The sequence below is a fragment of the Temnothorax americanus genome, unplaced genomic scaffold, assembly GCF_048541705.1.
Source record: "Temnothorax americanus isolate GAGA-0224 unplaced genomic scaffold, ASM4854170v1 Scaffold32, whole genome shotgun sequence".
NCBI lineage: Eukaryota > Metazoa > Arthropoda > Insecta > Hymenoptera > Formicidae > Temnothorax > Temnothorax americanus.
The window spans coordinates 1,953,302-1,972,859 of record NW_027509464.1 but is presented as its reverse complement, the minus strand read 5'-3'; the positions used below and the strand labels follow the sequence as shown (position 1 = coordinate 1,972,859).

The 19,558-nt window shown below is 41.6% G+C and overlaps 1 protein-coding gene and 1 long non-coding RNA gene across 6 annotated transcripts in view; one reads left to right on the top strand and one right to left on the bottom strand.

The window, feature by feature from the left end:
• The window catches only part of LOC143901140 (uncharacterized), a 153,772-nt gene that overhangs the window by 102,770 nt on the left and 31,444 nt on the right, over positions 1 to 19,558 (bottom strand). For all 5 annotated transcript variants that reach the window (XR_013257988.1, XR_013257985.1, XR_013257984.1 and 2 more), the window contains one exon: positions 703 to 757. This is a non-coding gene — a long non-coding RNA (uncharacterized LOC143901140). The remainder of the gene's footprint in view (positions 1 to 702; positions 758 to 19,558) is intronic.
• On the top strand, positions 2,005 to 7,459 carry LOC143901158 (uncharacterized). Its single transcript, XM_077413192.1, has 5 exons — positions 2,005 to 2,413; positions 3,424 to 3,547; positions 4,071 to 4,221; positions 4,683 to 4,899; positions 5,549 to 7,459. The coding sequence occupies exons 1-5, from the start codon at positions 2,169 to 2,171 to the stop codon at positions 5,673 to 5,675; spliced, it is 864 nt and encodes a 287-aa protein (XP_077269318.1). The 5' UTR covers positions 2,005 to 2,168; the 3' UTR covers positions 5,676 to 7,459.

The window sequence follows — 19,558 nt, the reverse complement described above, 5'->3', positions numbered from 1 at the left end:
GTATCGCGCGGGTACTGTCAACCGAGCCGTTGAATTATCGGCGAGCCTCTCGCCTCTCAGGCCGCAGATCGAGGTACATCGTTCTTGCCATCGGCGGCATAAACGGATGTTCTGCGATATTCGTACATATAACGCGTTCCGTATTGCACGCGCATTGCGGCTGGCTGCGGCATCGCATCCGCACTCGCCCGGTTGGCTCTCGCCATCAGCAAACGCGCGGTTTCTGATCGGCGTGTCGACGCATCGCCTAACACGGCTGGCAATTAAGAGATCTGAATCGAGACTCGTCGTTTCGCAATCGTCGGCTTTGACGATACCGGATGGCACCACCGATTGGCCTCCTAATGCGTACGCCGAAGGGTTTGACGACCGCGAGAACGAGGCGGCGAACCGTAGTTGATGCCTTTTGAGATCTCGAGCGCGATAAAAGCGTTACAACACGATTGTTCGTCATTAGCGAGATTCATCACTCAGCAAGACTGATTTACTTGTTGTTAGAATAAATAAAGTTCTACAGAATTGCGCAATAGAATTAAATATCAGAATACTCCTAATTTTATGTTTTTGCTTAATATATATTTAAACTTCATATACCTAATTTTGCTCGTGCGCCAACGATTTCCAAAAATATTATGTATGTGAAATTTTATATCTTTATACATTGGCAATATATATGAATCTATAATAATTTATTGTACTTACATTTTCGATGTCTGGTTGCCTGATTTTGGTCGACTCCGATGTTGATCCGCGAAATCTGTCAACAAAAAGATTAAATAATTAATAAAACCAATTGATAATATCCGACATAAAATTTCGTCAAGTCTAACAGAATTATTTTGTTTAGTTAATAATTATGTACATTTCAATATCCTCTACAGTCTACACTGAACGTAAAATCTGTTAAGAATATTGTTAAGAATATATACGCAGCGCTAATATCACAAAAAAGGCAATAAATGCATTAGGTTAAATACTGAGAAAATATTTAACTTTCAACCTTTTATTCTATAGATGTTCACTTTAAGCAGTGTCCTCTTTAAGCAATCTAGAGATTATGTGTGATGAATTGATACAGCTCCGTACCCACTTCTCGCAGATACAGTTGCCAAAAGCGGAAGACATTAAAATTTAATTCAAATAAAGCTTTCCGCGGTGCACTTGCGAATATAGTGATGTTTAAATATTTATACGAATCTCCACAGACTGCTGTCATAGATTTTGTGATAAAACAATGGAAACACGAATGTGTATTTTTAAAATATATCTCGACAAATCTTTCTGTTGTATCTGTTAAAATAGATTTATAACTCTTATAAAAAAATATAAACTTTAATTAAATATTGCTACGTATTACGATATTTACGTGTTAAGTATAGGTTAAAATCGTACAAAGTTAATGTATCATCCCCTGCTCTCTTTCTCCCTTTCTAGTAGGATTCCCCAGCATTTTTCCTATATCCACTGCAGAAAATGATATTTAAAAAAAATATAACTGGGTCAGAAAAGAGCGTCTCGTGTTCTTTGTTTCAGCTTGACACAAAGCGTCTTTGTAATTGAATGTAAAAAGTATATTAAAGGGTCGTGAACAGGACGAAACAGTGACGCCTGACATTTACGGACGGATCGAAAGCTGCGCCTATCCCATGTTTTCGACAATATCACGAGCTCATCCTGATCTATTAAAATCATTAGCGTGAGTAATAATCCATATCCGAGTGCCTGACATTTCCTCCTACACATCCTACTTACTTATGTGTACTGACAATTGGACTAGCAATCGGACCTTCGCAGTTGATCCTTTTCCTCGCGCATATGCGCATCAGTAACAATCATGCAGGGACTTAACTAGCCGCATCGGGCGCCGCGTTCAGGGACACTTTTTGTTCGTACAATCTTCCGACCGCCGATCTTCGTCGATCAATCTACCTCTTGCCGGCCATCTATTCTATCCGTCCGCCCGCGGGCGACTCGGAGGCGCATATAAAAGGACCGTGGTGGAACGCGATACGAAGCAGTGTAGCACGACGTATGTCCGGTTTCGCGCCGATATCCTCTCGGGCGATCGATCTCGCGTAACACGTTACGTGTACGTGTATAGGACCGTTCCCTCTCGAGCGGCACACGTGAGATCACCCGTTCTCGGTTCACTGGCAACGCTATAAAAGATGTCGCAGTCGGAACAGGGCGGCAGTGCGCAGTGCGAGAAAGACATGTCCGCGTCCAAGAGCAGTTCGATGTTGCGCCTGAATCAGGAGGGCCGACGCGGCTCCGCCGACTGGCAGGACCACGGCGACACCGACTCGGAAGTCAGCGAGAACGACTTCCTCACTAAGGGCGCCTTCCTGCTCACCCCCAGCCACGAGCTGAGCATGGAAAAGGCCGCCACCATCTGCGAGAAGATGAACTTCCGGTGAGCGCATCACTTCGTGGCAGGCCACCTCTCGTCGCCGCTCGGGACGAGGATTATTTCCCGGATCTCAAATCGCTCGAAGAAAGAGACGTTAAACCGGGCGTTGTACCCCGATAACTATGACAAACGAGCTCCAAGTGCCGTCGGATTTCTTAGTTGCTTTATCGCGCGTCTTATGCGCACTCACTGATGACTGCATGTGTTCGACAAGTTTATCATTATCGCAAAAAGTTACACGCGCAAGATTTGAGGACCGTACATTAAACATTGTAATTTGATTAAATTCTTGATAATAAATCTTCAGATTGATTGATCGAGACATGGTGAACATAGATAATTTTGTTTTATCGTCAAAACTACTGTAACTTCCTCCGTTCTTTAAGACAAGAGCAAATATCGAAACAACGATACAAAATACATTTTTCAAATAACAAGGATTTATAAACGGCTATTTACAAAAATTAATTATCTTATATCACCGATTATAGTTTGTTGAAGATAAATTATAAAACTTTATGGAACGCGACAAGATATTTATGCACAAGGACAGATTTATATCCAATTTTTATTTTTACTAACTTGTGGCATTAACATCGACTGTGTGTGCGCCTCGTCTAGATTACTTCGGCCTTCACTTAGTTTAATCCGCAAGAGAGTAAAGTACTTCGGGCCCGAATCGGATCTAAAAGTAGTTAAGTCAGTTGGCGCGTCGCGTGAAGTAGTAAAGGCAGTAACAGGTCCGACAATAAATCCATTAAGCCAACTGCGTCTGATGCTGTGTGCGAACATTTTTTGCGCATCGACAATGAGTTTCATGCGTGACAGTGGCAAAAATTCATTCGCACTCGTTGGCGTCAAAGCTATACAGAACGAACTAACTGTTAACCGCTTAATTATTCTATCATGTAAATACAGAAATTTTTCATAAACTTGTGTCACAGACTTTTATGGCAAACTTTTCCTTATTAACTTATATCATAATCAAAACAACTTTCTATTATGTGATCTAGAGGTGCATTTTCTTTGACGAAGACCGCCACCGGGATTCTCTTCAAATTCAGCAACATCGAGGACTTTCAAGCGGTGTATAAAAAAGGCTTTCACAAAGTGACGGGTGCTCGTTTTTACAAAAAGGTAGATACTCTCTCCGTACCGATGCATTTTGGCGGCTTAATTACCTCTGCATTTATAGAATCACGGAAATATTTCGGAAATATTCCTACCGATAAATAACGGTTGGCAAAGTAATTCCGTGACAAATAATTTCACGTACATTAGCGTTTTTATACTTTACATCCGGGGAGTGTTGCATTATGTTGTACGATTACTTTTGGGAAACCTTACTAAAGCTAAAGCACCTGATACAGAGAAATACCTTATAGCGCTTCTGCAACTAATCTCGGGATCTGCATGGATTTTAACGCTCTCGAACACATGTTGCAGATATGCAACAAAATATAAAAGGTGCTTTACGACAAAAATATTTTGATAGTGATTTACGTAAGCAACTTGATATTTAATTATTGCGTTACGTGATTTAAAGCTGACGATTGTAGAAATCGCTAAATATAATTTCGCAATTCTTGTAACCGTTTTTTAATATTTTCCTAGAATAAATTTGACGAATGACGTGCACATTATAATTTGTAATATATAGGTCGCTATACCGTGTAGACCGGCGAAGATCTTCACGGTCTACGTTCTAGATGTGCCCGAAGAACTGCCGGAGGATGATATTAGACACGCTCTCTACAAATATCGATCTATCGTCGAAGTAACCAGGCTACCCCTGAATACGGGAACTGTTTGTGAGTCACGAAAATGCAAATGCTTCTCTTCTCCATATTTCTCATACCGCGCGTCGCTCTTTCCGGGGGAAAGCTTCAGACCCTATACGCGTAACGGATACTCTGCTTCTCCTTTTACGATTTCAAAAATCTTTTCGCTTACATGTATGCATATATTTATATATTTTGCGTATGTAACTTAAGACTTTATTTCAATAAAAAAATTTATTTTTGCAAAAAATCGTTCTACTTATCTGCGTTATTCAATTTCTCGAGCAATTATGTCTCTGTACGTTTCGCATAACGTCAACAATAGATTTTGCAGTTGACTTTATACGTCACTTTATACGTATAATATATATTCGCGTTTCGTACACGCGCGCGGATTTGTAATCGTTATTACTTTCCGTGACGCGCGACGCGTCACGAGCTTTCTGCCTTTCTGCAATGCATGCGATAAAATGGTGTGTTAAATAAATCAGTGAAGGCCATCAATGACAAGCTAAAGAGCGACGCGCAGAATCTGAACGAGCCGCCGACGATTTATACGGGGCCACCCGTTATAAGGGTTACCCTGGCCAGCGTGGAGGAGACCTCGATGCTGCTGAGCCGTGGTTTGGATTTTTATGGGGCCACATATTTCCCCACCGAAACGCCCCATCCAGCCGCTCAACCCCTCGCAAAATACAAAAACAACAGGTGGGAAGTGAGTTCGTTCGTGCATGCTTGCTCGTGCGACGCGAGCCGCGCGTGATTCATTGAACAAATTCGCGTGGCCATGTTAAAAATTACGCGCAACACCGATATCGTTCCCGGCCGATATTTATTGTCCGATATTTATTAACTATCGTTGCGTCGAAACTGTGCTCGACAATTCGCGGTATAATCGCGGTTGTTTAAAACACTTCCGTTACTTCCGAATTATACATATTATAGGACCGCTGTTATTAATTCACCCGTACAATGCGATCAAATGTGTTAAAAATGACTTTATAATGAAAAGACTTTTCACACGAGATGAGTTGTTTGTTCAATTTATGTAGCTTTTAGTTTGATGCTTTCGGCTAATGTGATTTTCTCAATAAGAATCATCTATCTGTCGATGTTTCAAAACGTAGAATTCAAAAGAGCGAAATATAATTGCTATTAGCCTAAAACGCAGTCTCTTCTAAAAAAAATAAAAAGTAATGATAGCGCCATTACGCGATCCGCTCTTCTACTTCGCCGTAATATCTTTAATGGAACATTGCCAATAAAATACAAAAGGTTTGCGGGCATTAGGGGAAGAACGGTTCTTTTTAGAAAAAAAAAGGAGAAAACCCCTTTTTCACGTGTTTCGCCATTGCAGATGGATCGAGCTGGCGTCGATCGGCACGGGACAAAGAGTGAGGGACCTACTTCCGGTCTTTGACAACGCGGGCTTCAACAAATTGCCACCTCCGGCGAGCCGTGTAATAAAACCGCAAAGAAACTGACACGTCCCCCGTCCGGCACCCCGAATTCTTCGGCCGCCGCCATCGCCGCGATCGATAACGGCGACGAATCGTGGGAGGCCGCCACCGCGAGGACGACGTTACGACGACCCGACGACGGCGACACTGATGCAGACTATACCTCGATCGAAATTCGGACAGTGACACGAGGATCCGCTTTGAAGATCCGCGATTTCAACGCGACTCTAACTCTTCGTCGATCGCGACGTGTGAAAGAACGGGGTTTGCCGCCGTACGTGTACGAGATAACGCACAAGAGAAGCGAATTGTAAGGAGATCACGTATTTCGAATCGAATGAACAATCGAATAAGAATCTACGGAGGGACTTGACGCAGAGACGCACACATTGTTTTTCTTCTTTTAAACAGGATGACTCGGCTATTTTATCCGCAGAGAGTAGACATATGTACACCATGCCGATCATGCGAATACTAGATTCATATTTTCCTCAGTGTAGATACACGCAGCTGAACAGTATACTGCTAATGTTAATTTACCTGACAAAAGTGAGGCGTGGAAATTCGTGAGATTGAATGACGAGAGTCTCGCCCCTTCAAGCGGGCGGTGGATACGACGCGTTGGACAGTTAAGCACATAATAATACGCTGCACCCTGCCTCGCCCTGTCGTTCCATTACTCGTGGGAAGGACATTGTTTATATCACTCGCGCCGCGACTCGCATAAAAACATTAATACGTGCGTAGTAACTTTAACGCGTCACACTAATACCCGACATCAGCTTCGGCTCGTCATAATACTTCGAACGAGGAGAGACGTTCAACGTGGTACACACCAACTTACATTTCTACTGATGAGTATTGAAAAATTTTATTTCCGCGTATGTAATGAGCTTTCTAAGAGACTTTCTATACAGCTATATATCTCGAAAAAGAGAACGCGAGTAACTGAGTTATCGCGTGATATATGTGTTAAAAGCGAATAACTTTGACTTATTTCATTCGCTTTATTCGAATGAGAGAGAAATCACATCTTTCTGTATCGTTCGCGACGAAGTGAAATACGAGAAATTTTTTCTTCAGATATATATTGTGCAATAATATCACGTACTTTTTCGGATTTATTACGAATTTAATAAGTGCGTAAGAAAAATCTTCCTCTAGCCCACACGTAATATGGAAGGAAGACTAATTCCGAAAGATTAATTTAACTCTGCTTGTTCCTCTGTATTATACAAACGAAATCCGGTTAGAACGTAAGCTCAGCCCATATATCTTTCAGATGCATATATGCGACCGATGGAGGGTCAAGCGTAATGTGTAAGGGAAAACACTGCGTTATATACGCTCGTGACTCGTAGAGCCATTTCTCGACACGCACACGCACCGTAAGATACACCGTGCCGGTTCGCAGGTCGACGTGATTTCTAATCCCGTCTACCTCGCATGCAGCGAAGGTTCCTATTTTTCCCGTTGGTGGAAAGGTCAGCGCCGCGATATCAAGTCGCAATATATATATACATACTATATAAAATTACCGTTCCTATCAGTCGCCTACTTTTGCCCCAGTCACGCGATCGACTAACATTATCTTAAAACGCACTAAGTCGATCACGGGCCAGAAACTAATCCGCCGCGTCGCGCCGGTGCGCTGATAATCAGGATTTCACGGAGTAAAGTAATCAAATCTTATACACTGTAATTCACGTAAGGATTCGAACGTTATTCGATTTATTGGTGCATCATCGTTCGAATACTTTCGTCAAAATATATAGAAATTCAAAATTAAATAAATAATTTGTTCCCAATGACGTTTTTATTGCTTTTATAAATTTCTAAATGTTAAAATTATTTATACTAAAAGCTTTTTTGATCGCATATATTATATCACATTGCGAGTACAAATAATTGTAAAAAATTACCTTACGAAAATATTTTTAAAATATAAAATATATGATTCTTGTTAGAAGATCGCGTTCACTAATAATAATAAAAAATATGTTTGAGTATAGCTGATCTATTTTTCTAATAATGTGTTAATGACTCGATTTTATAATATTTAGGGATTTAAAAGTTAGTATTTATGTTTATTTATAATAATAGTTATTAAAAACAAGCATATATTAATATCTTTAATTTATGACATATAAATTTTCAAACTTCTAAATGTTAAATATTTTAAGAAAAGTCAATGTATTTGATTGCGTTAGATTAGGCAGTTTAAAATAAACATGTGTTAAAAAACAGTCATAATATTTTTAAACAATAGAGATGCGATCGACAAATATACAACATTGCATTAAGAAAATGTTATTCATAAATATGAAATATTCATAAAAGGGACCTAATAGACTTTAACGTCGTTTAATTTATGTAAAAGAATGCACGTAATTAGGGGATAACAGAATTTGACGCGGGGAAAAGCTGCATGAGCGAACGAGGGAACGAATTGGGGAAAAACGGTTTTCCTTTCTTCTACGTTCGAGTGAATCGCGAATAATCGTCGGTGCACATTCGCATAAACGTTCGTTACGCTGCGAACTTTTTATTACAGAGAGCGGCGTTATTCGATAATGATATGAAATTTACTTTGTACACGTACAACGTGCATGCGCTTATTAGGATATTGTATATTAATGCCATCCGTTACGTAACCCGTATAATAATATTCCCGTTATATAAACGTCCCGTTGCAATTACGTAATGTCCATACGGATGGGACGTACGCTTGACGGCGGATCGCGATATATGTAGCCTTGCCTTCACTCGCGTGAAAGTCGTAACGACGTTATTACCTCTTTATTAAAAGGATTACGATCTGTGCCGATATGTCGCGTACTTATTGCTTTGCGGTACATTTATTTTGAAATTTCTTGCTTTATACTCGTGCGCTAAGTGGCACGTGATTCAAACGAACGTAACAAGATTTTCAAAAATAAAATTTCTCTCCTTTCCCTTCTCTCTTCCTCTCGTAATTTAAATTCAATGTACTCTAAGAATTATTTCCCAGTACTCGAATATATAAAACAATGGCTTAGAGATTGTTGTCCTTATAGGTATCATTTCCTGTGAAATATAATCGTCGAGCAAATACCTCGAGAACAGAAGAGGAGAGAGAAGATTATACCGCAACTAAATGCCGCGCGTTTATTTCTGATTATTTTCATCGCCGCGCCGACGGGGGCAAGAGTGACACTGCTTTTAACAAGGCAAGACTTTATCAGGAAAAGAGCTCGTGGAAAGAGAGAAACTTGGCCGCGATGAGTGGTGGTCACAGGAGGGTATAAGTAATTCTCCGAGAATGCTATTACGTCCTGCTGCGCCTTCGCTCGGGGGACGAGGGCTATTTCAACGCGTAATATGAGAGAGGGTGGATATGGGAGGTGGTAAATGTCAGCTATGTATGAAAGAGAGTGCCGCCATAGAGCGAACGTGGCGCGGACAGAGCCGGGTTATCCGCCATAGCGGGATGGGGACCGGGGGTTATCCATGGCCGTGGCAGGAAACTCGAGGGACCGGCGATAAATTGTACGTCTTCTAAAAAAATCTCAGGTAACTTAAAATATCGTACGTTTTTTGTCCTAAACATATGAGAGAAAATACCACCGCGGTCACGTTGCCGCACGGACGACACTGTTCGCTGTTGGCAAATTAGAAATTAAAGAATGAACGATGTTCCCAGAGCTGTACCTTTAAAATGTTTCCAGGCAATTTAATAAGCCACAGTAATCATATATCTGTATTTAACATGTGCGAATATAATTAGGAAATATTTATATGATTGCAACACATAACAGAAACTTAATAAAATAAATTAATAATACACTTTAATTAAATTTTATATAATAATAATTTGATGACATCATATACAATATGTATAAATAACACTTTTAATGATATATCTGAAATTATAATTCGTGTTAATTAAATGTATTATAAATTTCCATAAAATGCAATATTATATGCGTGTGTATAAATATTTACTTTATTATTAAAAATATTGTAAAACAAATCTGGGGAGAAGAGAATTGCGGAACCACCTTGCTCTCTAAAGTGTGAAAAATACGTGGGGCAGCAACTGCCACCAATTTAGCGACTCCAATTTTGATGCAACGTGGATTTTTAGGATAAGTTAAAGTGAGAAACCTAGTTTTGTTAATGGCCGTAACTTTATTTTAGAGGACGAAGCCCGAGCGGGCAAGCTTCGCTCACCAACAAGTGCCATTATCACCGCCTCTCGACTCCGTAACCATAGACTAATTTCGCTTAAAGAGCCCGCCGGACTGTTAACCGGTTTTTTAGTCTGCATCTCCGCAAATTTCAATTTTACGTGCAAAGAAATTTCTGAAAGTTAAGGACGACGTGTAATTACGTTTCCCCTTTGGCGACCATAAAGAGATACGCCGACCGCGCAATTGTCAAAACTTTTACCATCAGACAATCATATTAGAGAATATTCGGCACGTCAGTTTAAAAAATAAAAATCAAATTTGCCAATTTGAAATTTTTATGTTGACCACCTAGGTGCCACGTGTTTAATCCCGATGTCATTCTTTAACTCGAATAAAAACAGCAAAACTGAAAAAATAAAACAAAACGATCGCATTCAGGCGAAAAAGCAATAAACTCGATCGAGACGAAAATCACTGTTAAAGCGGCTCGTTCGCCGGAACGGAAAGCGTGTCGAATCGATTAAAAATGTATGCGGAACGTGTGCTAAGCAGCGGATATTCGAGGAAAGGCCCCGGGGGATCAGCCCCGATGGCGCGAGCGACGGCCGCCCGATCTACGCCTATCAAGCGGGCAAAGGGGAACGAGAATCGATGGAGGATCGAAGGGGGGCTCGCTTGCTGCCAGGCAAGCTCGAATATTGCGAGCAACGAGAGGATGGAAGAAAGAGCGAAAGCGAGAGAGAGAGGGGGGGAAGAAGAGAGAAGGGCGGAACGCCTGGTAAGCACCTCTGAAGGACCATTTCCTCGAAGCTTGCGTTCCTAATCGCATCGGAGTCATCTATATTATTACGAGGCTCCTGCGCATAACCCTCTGAGCGCGCTATACATGGATGCAAAGGTCTCAACCTACAACTGACTTGGTCCCCCCTCCCTTCGTTTCCTTACTCCACCAACTATATCCTCCTCCGCCCTTATTACCCGCGGCAAAACTCTCTCCCTTCTCGTTCTATAATAACCCTGTTTCGATCGTTGTCGTTCTGCGGATCCCCGGCCGCGCACGTGCTCCTGCAGGAGACTACGGAAATTGTCAGCTGTAGTTTTCAAAGTAGTCTCAACCGGCGATCGTCAATTTTCAGCCAATACCGTAAAATGTGTCTCTTGAAATAAATTTTTTCTACCTTTATTCTCTAACATATAGACTATTACAGCGCTAATTTTTTACTCAATCAACATTTGTGCAATAATATTACTCTAAACTATTTATTTTTATGGAGATTTTCACGCAAATCTAAAAAGCCTGCAAAAACACATTTATTCAGTTAGCACAGCGCGGATTATTTTCGCGTTGATTAAATTAAACTGTAGTACACACACACGTACGTTTAGAGCGAAAATAACGGGATTAAAAGAGAGAAAGGACGAGCAGATTTTCCACGTCAACGTCGGACAATAATCGATACGCTCGCTGTCTACCGGATAGTCGCACCTGTGTTTTTATTACATTGTAGTTCGCGCCGAGTTTAATTAGAGACTCCGCGGGTGGTAACCAAGCAATCTATCTGTAATGTCCCGCGGCGTCAACTCTCGTTTTCTTCCCATCGACTAATTAAATAAATATAGGACACGCAATGCACGCGCATTGGGTGTTCTATACGATCGATATCGAATTCTATGGCGTGCTCGTCTGATACGCGCACATACCGAAACCGTTTGTTCACAAATCAAAAACCCGTCGAGAAATAAGAGACGCAGTACGGAGGGAAGGAAACAAGAACCGTGTTTAATTAGGAATGTTTGTTCTGTAATCAAGAAGAATGTAAAGAAAGCAAGCTGTTAAGTTTATTTCTTAATGTAGTAGCTCCGTGAAAAACAATGTTATAATATATTCGAACAAATTCGTGTAAATTTGTTCAAATTTCAACATTTAAGAATTTTGTCCTCGTTTTCGCGGCGTCATCTTTATATAATTGCGATCTTTTATAAAATGATACTTCTTTTATGTGCTATACCTATTTCTTAAAATTATTACGATGCATTTTAGTCCAAAGTATTACGCCCGGAAAAATATTATAGACATAGAATATTTTTTTCTTGATTTACTATAGTCATCTACTTCAAAGTGTTAATATCATAAACTGTCCGACAAATTTTTTAGCACGTACTCTCTCCTTATTCTGCCTCATTGGCTTCTCGACTCGCGGGAGACTGTTATTATACTCAACTTTCGAGGCGCATCGTCACGATTCCGCCAGGGTAAATAAGCGCAAAGAAACTGGGAAAGACCGGAAAACGCGTGAGGGACCAAGGAAAAAAAAGCGGGATTAGACGAAGGGGTCGCGTGAAGAAATAAGGAGAGCGGAAAAACAAGGACAAGGAAAAAAGTAAGGAAGGCAGCGAGGGAGAAGGCGGGAAGAAAAGGAAGGAGGTCAGGGAGAGCGTCCCCGGGATGAATATTAAAATGTAAAGTTCCCAGCAAATTAATCGCGTTAACGTCAGAGCATTTTCTCGCGTCCATTCTCTATCTCGCCTCCTCCACGCGTCTTTCTTCCTCCAGCTTCCTCCCTCGCTGACCATTCTATTTTTTTTCTCTCTTCCCTTCTCTCTCTCTCTCTCTCTCTCTCGTCTCGCGCCAACCAGTGCAGAGAGTCCAACTCTGCTGCGCCCCGTTGCTCCTGAATATTCATTAATCCCGCTTTCCTCCGTCGTCCGTCGGAAATGCGCGTCTTGGGCGAAATATAAAAAGAAGAGTAAATCTCCTTCGTGCCGGTCGTCACCTACGCCGGCACCGTCGGCGTCTTCCAACGCCGCGCCGCGACGCGACGCCGCGTCCGTGCGAAACGGACGCTTCTCGCGTGCACGATTGCCGTAACGAAATTCTCAACGCGTTTCGCGTTGATATCGCCGCGAGTGTACGAATGCTGGATATACGGCGGATACGTGTGCGCGCGTCGCCGCGGCGAAATCGCGTCTGGAGTCATGCTCATTAAAGAAATGAAGTTTACGGCCCGGCTTACGTCGAGACGCCGGGACAGCACGTTTACGGGCTAACCGCGGACTTTAAAATTGCCGGCAATGTGACGAAAAGATAAACGAGACGTGCGACTTTTCCTCATGGTGGTTGCGGTGAGCGACGCAATGAAATTAAATGAGAGATAGGGAAGCGAAACTCATCCTCCGTTTTACACGATTCGCGGCCGAAATTGAAAGAGGTATATGTGTGATTTCCGCTATGATTTTATTTAATAATCTGGGATTATTTTTATTTCAAATTGAAATAGACACGCGAAATGTTAATTTTCCAAGGCGTTCTCGAGAATTTCTTTTAGAGAGAGAAAAAGATCATAAGATCTTTTTTGCGAGTCTCTCGAAAGACGGGTGCGGACCTTTGCTATGATGTACGTATACTCGATATACGTTGGCAAGCAAGAGCGCCCCGACGCGACGCCGCAAGTCCGCCACGAGCGAGTCCCTGTCGCGACCGATTTACCGCAAATGGTTGGCCGCCAACCATTCCGGCCTCTTCAACCGCCAACTGTTCCAACGAGACATAATATTATCGCTGTGTTAAGTGCATTTACAGAAGTGTTTGGCCGCACGGGCTTCCACCTTGGACTCGGTGTGTGTATGTTTGCATGTGTTGAAACAAAGAACACACGTGAAACGTGGGAAACTTTGCACGTATACTATACGAGACAAACTTCGTCGTATCCTTTATATAATCGTTTTAAATTCTTTGAACCAATCGCTGAACTAAATTTTAATTTGCGGCAGACAAAGAATAATTTAACAACCAACTTAACGGCCGAGTGTGAAAAGTATTGAGCTCTCCGCGTTTATACGAATTGTATATATCGATTTGATTTTAAAGCATTATTTATTTATAGCCAATTATTTGTTCTTAAAAATCGTACTTCCATGAGATATAATTTTGTCAAAGATTATAATTATATGTTAATTTATCTTTCCTTTAAGCACAAATCGACTTTAAACTCAGTTGAAAGCTGAGTTCTGTAATATCCTATACACGTGCGTGTTTGTATTACTTTGGATTACAATGACCAGCCGGCGCGAAGAACAGCGACGTGTCACATTTATGAAATCAGGATTGAAATTTATTCGGCGGGATAAAGAGAAGTTCATTATGGGTGAGGCTTTTGTTACTGTCCTCCCCCAATTATAACAGCCTTTGTCGTCAAGTTTGTTAAAAGCCTGATCATGCGTGCGTGCCGCTGACGCGACGACAATGTCGATCGCGAGAATGGGGAGTCGGGGTTAATACGATACACGTTACTTATCGCAATTAACGTCGATCGATCAGAAATTTGAGAGATCGCGCACAATTAGAAACGACGTGGTAAAAATATACGTATTTGTTTTGTCGGATAGTAGCGATGCCGTCTGAAATAAAATCCTGCGAAAATAGTCGGAAATTATTGCTATCAAAAAGAGTCGCTCGAAATCTATTTTCTTGTCGACTCTAATTTCCAATACGGTTTTCGTATCTTTTTTTAAATTGTACTTTTTATCGCTATGCGTTGTAAATATAGTTGCAATCTTTCATATTATATCGTCCCCAATATGCTAATGCCATAAATGTGCGATTCGATAAATTTTGGAAATTCACAATTTTAGATTATTCTGGAGATGAAAATTTTTGAAATCTTTTTGCAGATGTCAATTTTTATTTCAAATTTAACTTTAACTACAAAATAATTTTTTATTGCTCCCTTCTCCTTTAGTCATAAAAGCACATTCATCGTTTTGATATAAGAGGAACGATATGTAGTTATGTCATAGTTTTTGTATTGTTGCGCTTTCATCATTAATTATATCTTCTATTTTGTTTTCTCGTATTCGCGTATGTCCACGGTATGTTAATATAACATTAATTTTTTTTAATAATTACATCCAACTTTATTGCAAAAAGTTCACCGGCCAAAAGGATAATACAAAGAGAGAGAACGAGAGAAAGAGAGAGAGAGAAAGAGAGACGAGTATACGATTGACGTTACTTCATTCCCATTATAATGGTTCGCGCTACAGAGAAATAGCATTAAAAGCGCTGTCCAAAGCACGCTGGAGCAGCGTTGCGCATCGAGCACAGGTAGGCGGCCGGCATAGCAAAAAAGTGATTATGTACATACAGGGTCGTGTACCGCTATCGCGTCCCCTTCACTCATACATACTTCTCTCCATAGGAACATCGGCACGTATGCAAATCGCGCGCTAACGTTTAAATCGCATCGCGGATCTGCACCGCGCGCACGAGAGAGAGAGAGAGAGAGAGAGAGAGAGAGAGAGAGAGAGAGAGAAGGAAAAAACGAGGCGGGGGAGGGACGCGATGGGGTAGGAAACGAGATAGGCAAAGGGTAGCAAATGAGGGGATTCCGCGGGTAACTCGATACACCGCCGTCGTCATATTTTTACGGCCGCTGAAACGAAGCACTTAAAACGCGGCGGCGGCGGCGGTGTATACGCGTTATTACATTTACGCGATAGATCATACTAATTGCGGTGTACAACGAGAACGGCGGTTGCTCGTAACTTACGCAGCCTGGTTACGAGTTTACGAGAGCCGCGGCGAGAGCTCGAATCGCGGCGCCGCGCCGCGCCGCGTCGGGATACGTCACGCTAATCTGCGAAAATTACGTGGAATTTATTTTTCTTCGGAAAACGTGCCCTCGCCGTTTTCCACCCCGTTTTGATTTATAAATAACCATAAGCGTGCCGTTACCATGGTAAATTGCGCCATGGAATTTCATTTGCGACTGTCGCGCGCGTCCTCGAAAAAGTCTGTCGCCCCCGATGACCTCTCTCCTCTCTCTTCTATTTCGTCTGCCCGCGGGCGCGGAAATTTTGGCCGAGCGATCAACATTTGCAAGCTTCCGCGAGGAGGAAATTTGGCACTGATGGATAATAAAATGGTACGTATAGTGCAGGATACAAATGTCTATCTTACAAATAGCCCGAATGGCTCGCATTAGCATTGTTGGACGTTGAAGCATGGTGGCGGATCGAAGGGAGGAAAGGAAGCAACGTCGCGAGTTTATATCTACACATTTTCAGGGAAAGAGGTTGAAATATCTGAGACGTGCATTTCAGTGACGTTGTAAATGGCGAAACGTTACGAAATGAAATAAATTATTGCGGTAGTATGTTATATAGGCATTTTGTACCGAATGAAGACTCTGTTATGAACAAGGGTAATGTTGGTTGAAGTTTGAATAGTAAAACTACGCGAGTGATTTTTGTGTTTAGTACATAGAAATCAATGGGAGAGCCGTTCAATAGAATTACCGTGTCGTTATATAACATAGACCGAATGAGCCGCGTTTGTAGGGTAGAAAGCAGTAACGCACGTTCGCGACGTGTATATATTACGAAAGTTTCGATGATCACGGGCGCACATGCGCACCCGGTATATAGGGTTAATAGGTATATATACTAAAAGCTTGACAACCCGTGGCAATCAAAGAGAGTTTCGCATATTTGAACCTTCAAGTTATCCATGCAATCTGTTAAATTTAGGAAACCCTCTGATGCGACGATGTGACAAAAACAATAAATTATACCCCTATCCACAAGGGAATCCGCAGTATCGTGCTTATCTTCAACTTCGTTCTTTAATTGATCTTTTTCAACTAATTGTAAGATAAAGTCGATTTTTTAAAATCAAATCAGATTAAATCTTTCTTTCGATTATAATATTTAGTTTCTGACATCTTATTGTTAGATAATTTTTTAATTGAAATTATATTACGATAAAATAGTGAAAGAAACTTTCTGTAACACATCAGAAAGTACATATACATATATAAAAATTAATTATACATGTGTGTGAATCTTTTAATGGATTTACCATAAAAATTGTACAGTCTATATCATGAAAAAACAATGAAAGAGAGAGAAACTTTATCTCCTCAAGAAAGAATATTCAAGATAGAAATTATATATAAAAGCAGCGAATGCGATCTGCGATCGCATTATTCGAGAACCGCTGCTAGTCGAGCTTGTTGCAAGATTATAACACGCGTGTAATGCAAGAATCATCTCGATCCATGCGCGCCTCTTATGCATAAAATTAACAACTTACAAGGGGATTTCGCCGGCTGAGTATACAATTGCGTGGCATCAACCAGCTTTATTCGTGATGAACCAATTGAAGCAGCACGATTGTATGCGTGATAATATGCAGTAAGCAGTAAGCGGCCACGTTGGGATTTACACACAGACGGGCTGAATAACAAGAGGCACTGCGAGAGATGGAGAATCAAGCTACAAACTTCCGAAACGAAGATTCGCTAGTTAGTTAAAATCAAATTGTCTGAATATGAAGATTATTATGGAAGCAAGAAACATGGATTCAAGGAACCCATTATTCTTCTTTCATTATTTAATAAGTAATTTTATAAATCCAGTTTTTATTAGAAGGTTTCATGAGATCAATTTGGGATTAAATTCTTGTCTCTCACATTTATATTTAAAACTTCAATCTTTTCAAAAGTGTCTGTCACAGGCATGTGCACTGATTCGTTTCTATTTCTGCGGTATTATATGAAACCAGAATATAACTGATCGAGTGATATTACCGCGAAGTGACGTGCTCCGACGTAGCAACGGTCGGTCCAGAAGTGGGCTTTGCGATAATTAACCAGTCGTTATAATCCGTCGTTAATTACGTGCGGTGCGGATATATAGAGGAAAATATCCCGCGTCACGCGACAGCGGGAACGATAATTATTCCGTGTTCCATCATGCAGCACGCATGCAGCCGCGTGTCACGCGCGTAGGCACATGAACGCAATACGTAAACGATTAATTATCCTGCAGCCAGTCGTCTTACGGTCCTCATGCCTGCATTCACACCGTTCGACCATTAGCCTATATCTCTATCTGCGACAATGTGCGACGACGTCGTCCGCGAGTACATATATTAATAGCTTCCGAGACGTACATATGGTATACGTCTATGTGTGCAGATATTGTAATTAAATTCGGTAAATTTAAATCAATAAGTGCAAAAATATACGACATCCAATTCTGATAAAAGAAGGATCACTTCATATTTTTCAACGAGACATGTCCTTTTCGTTAAATATATATCTCTATATTATTTTCAAGCATCCGAAATATCATTTCCTCATATTTTAACAGCGTCTCTTTAAATCCGTCACTTGACCTGTAGGTCAAAGTGCAATATTCTGTGAATCAAGTAGACCCAGATATTTTCTGCAAAATGCTGACGCAGTTTTTGGACATTTCGAAGATAATAGAACAGGACTAATGTATAAAAATAGATGTTAATGGCAGTGCGTACGCGATTGTTGTATTATTGTATTCTCCTCGTGCGTTCACGTAGCATAATATGGCTATTATAAGCGAGAGCAACTAATTGTTAGATAGCCGCAGAGCTCGGTATCGTATCATGCATTATGAAGGCCGATGAAAACACACTCCCTGATATACGTTCTACACGAGTAATTTCGGTAATAACGAAACTTCAAATACGAGCGCACTGGTGGCATTCAATAAAACTACAATGGCTGGTTCTTTCGCGACAAGAGCGGATATATTTGGACGCAACATTTGCGTCGAACTTCGAACTGATTATTTCCGTGTCACGACACTTTTGCGAAAAGCCGAAAGAATCGCGCGTTAATTCAGTGCCAGGGGGGAATGTTATCGGCGAAACTTTCGGCGAATTACACGCTTCCTTTCCTGCGCTGTACACGCAAAACTTTCGCGTATTCTCTTCCTCGATAGCAGCCCCCTCGTTTGCCATGCGACGTGGCTTTTCAGAATCGGCATGCCGGAGGAAAGAGAGAGAGAGAGAGAGAGAGAGAGAGAGAGAGAGAGAGAGAGAGAGAGAGAGAGAGAGAGAGCACGAAGAATGCCATCTTCGAGATTTAGTAGGCCCCCGCACGACGATACCGTCGCGATTCGACGTAAGAACTTTCGAACGAACGAACGAACGAGCGGCAAACTTGGAAATTTTCTATCTTCGTGCGTTCGACGTTTACAGTCTATCCTCGGGGTGCGACCGAGGCTACGCCGGCAATAAAGTTTTAATCAACGATGATAATTTATGAGCGCGCCGGAACGCGCGCGCCGCGCGCGGAAAAGAAGATCGAAAGGCGGCTGACTCGACCCTGACTAGTCCCCGGAATTTCACGTGCCGATAACTCACAGTTAGAGTTCGTTAACGAGAAGTCGTCCATTAACCGCGAGAATGCTTTTAATGTAAAGTGGACGAAGTCGTAAAGCTTCAGGCGTGCGCTTGGGTGTGTGCACCCCCATATACGATAGATCAAACCTCCATTCCCCGGCCACATCGCAACTTCTCGTTTCGCTCCCTTTACGATTTTACGCGAGCGTTCCCGCACGAAACGCGAGTAGTATCGCCTGCGGAATGGCCGCGCCACCGCTGGAAAATCACCTTTAACCGCCATAATAAATGTCTCCGTATTCGTAGGGTTTTTTCGCGGCGCTCGGTCGTCTTTAAACGAAACCCCGGTCGTTCAATTTTAATCGACTCCGTCGCGTCGGTTAAATCAGACTGAATTTTTTTTATGTTTAAATTGCGAAATTCGAAATTCTTTCGCGTATATTTCACGCGGATTAGTCGCGGAAAAAACGACCAAAGTGCTGTCGATCGTTCAGCGTGGTAATTTTTCATCGCGAACGCAAAATGCTCTTAGCACGATTTTTATATTTTACCGACTTGACGAGATCTCA

What these genes read in the sequence shown, in the direction of transcription:
- LOC143901158 (XM_077413192.1), top strand. Translation starts at nt 2,169, where the DNA reads ATGTCGCAGTCGGAACAGGGCGGCAGTGCGCAGTGCGAGAAAGACATG. An exon ending in TGCGAGAAGATGAACTTCCG is followed by an intron (nt 2,414 to 3,423) that starts GTGAGCGCATCA and finishes TATGTGATCTAG; the next exon opens with AGGTGCATTTTCTTTGACGA. An exon ending in CCTGAATACGGGAACTGTTT is followed by an intron (nt 4,222 to 4,682) that starts GTGAGTCACGAA and finishes TAAATAAATCAG; the next exon opens with TGAAGGCCATCAATGACAAG.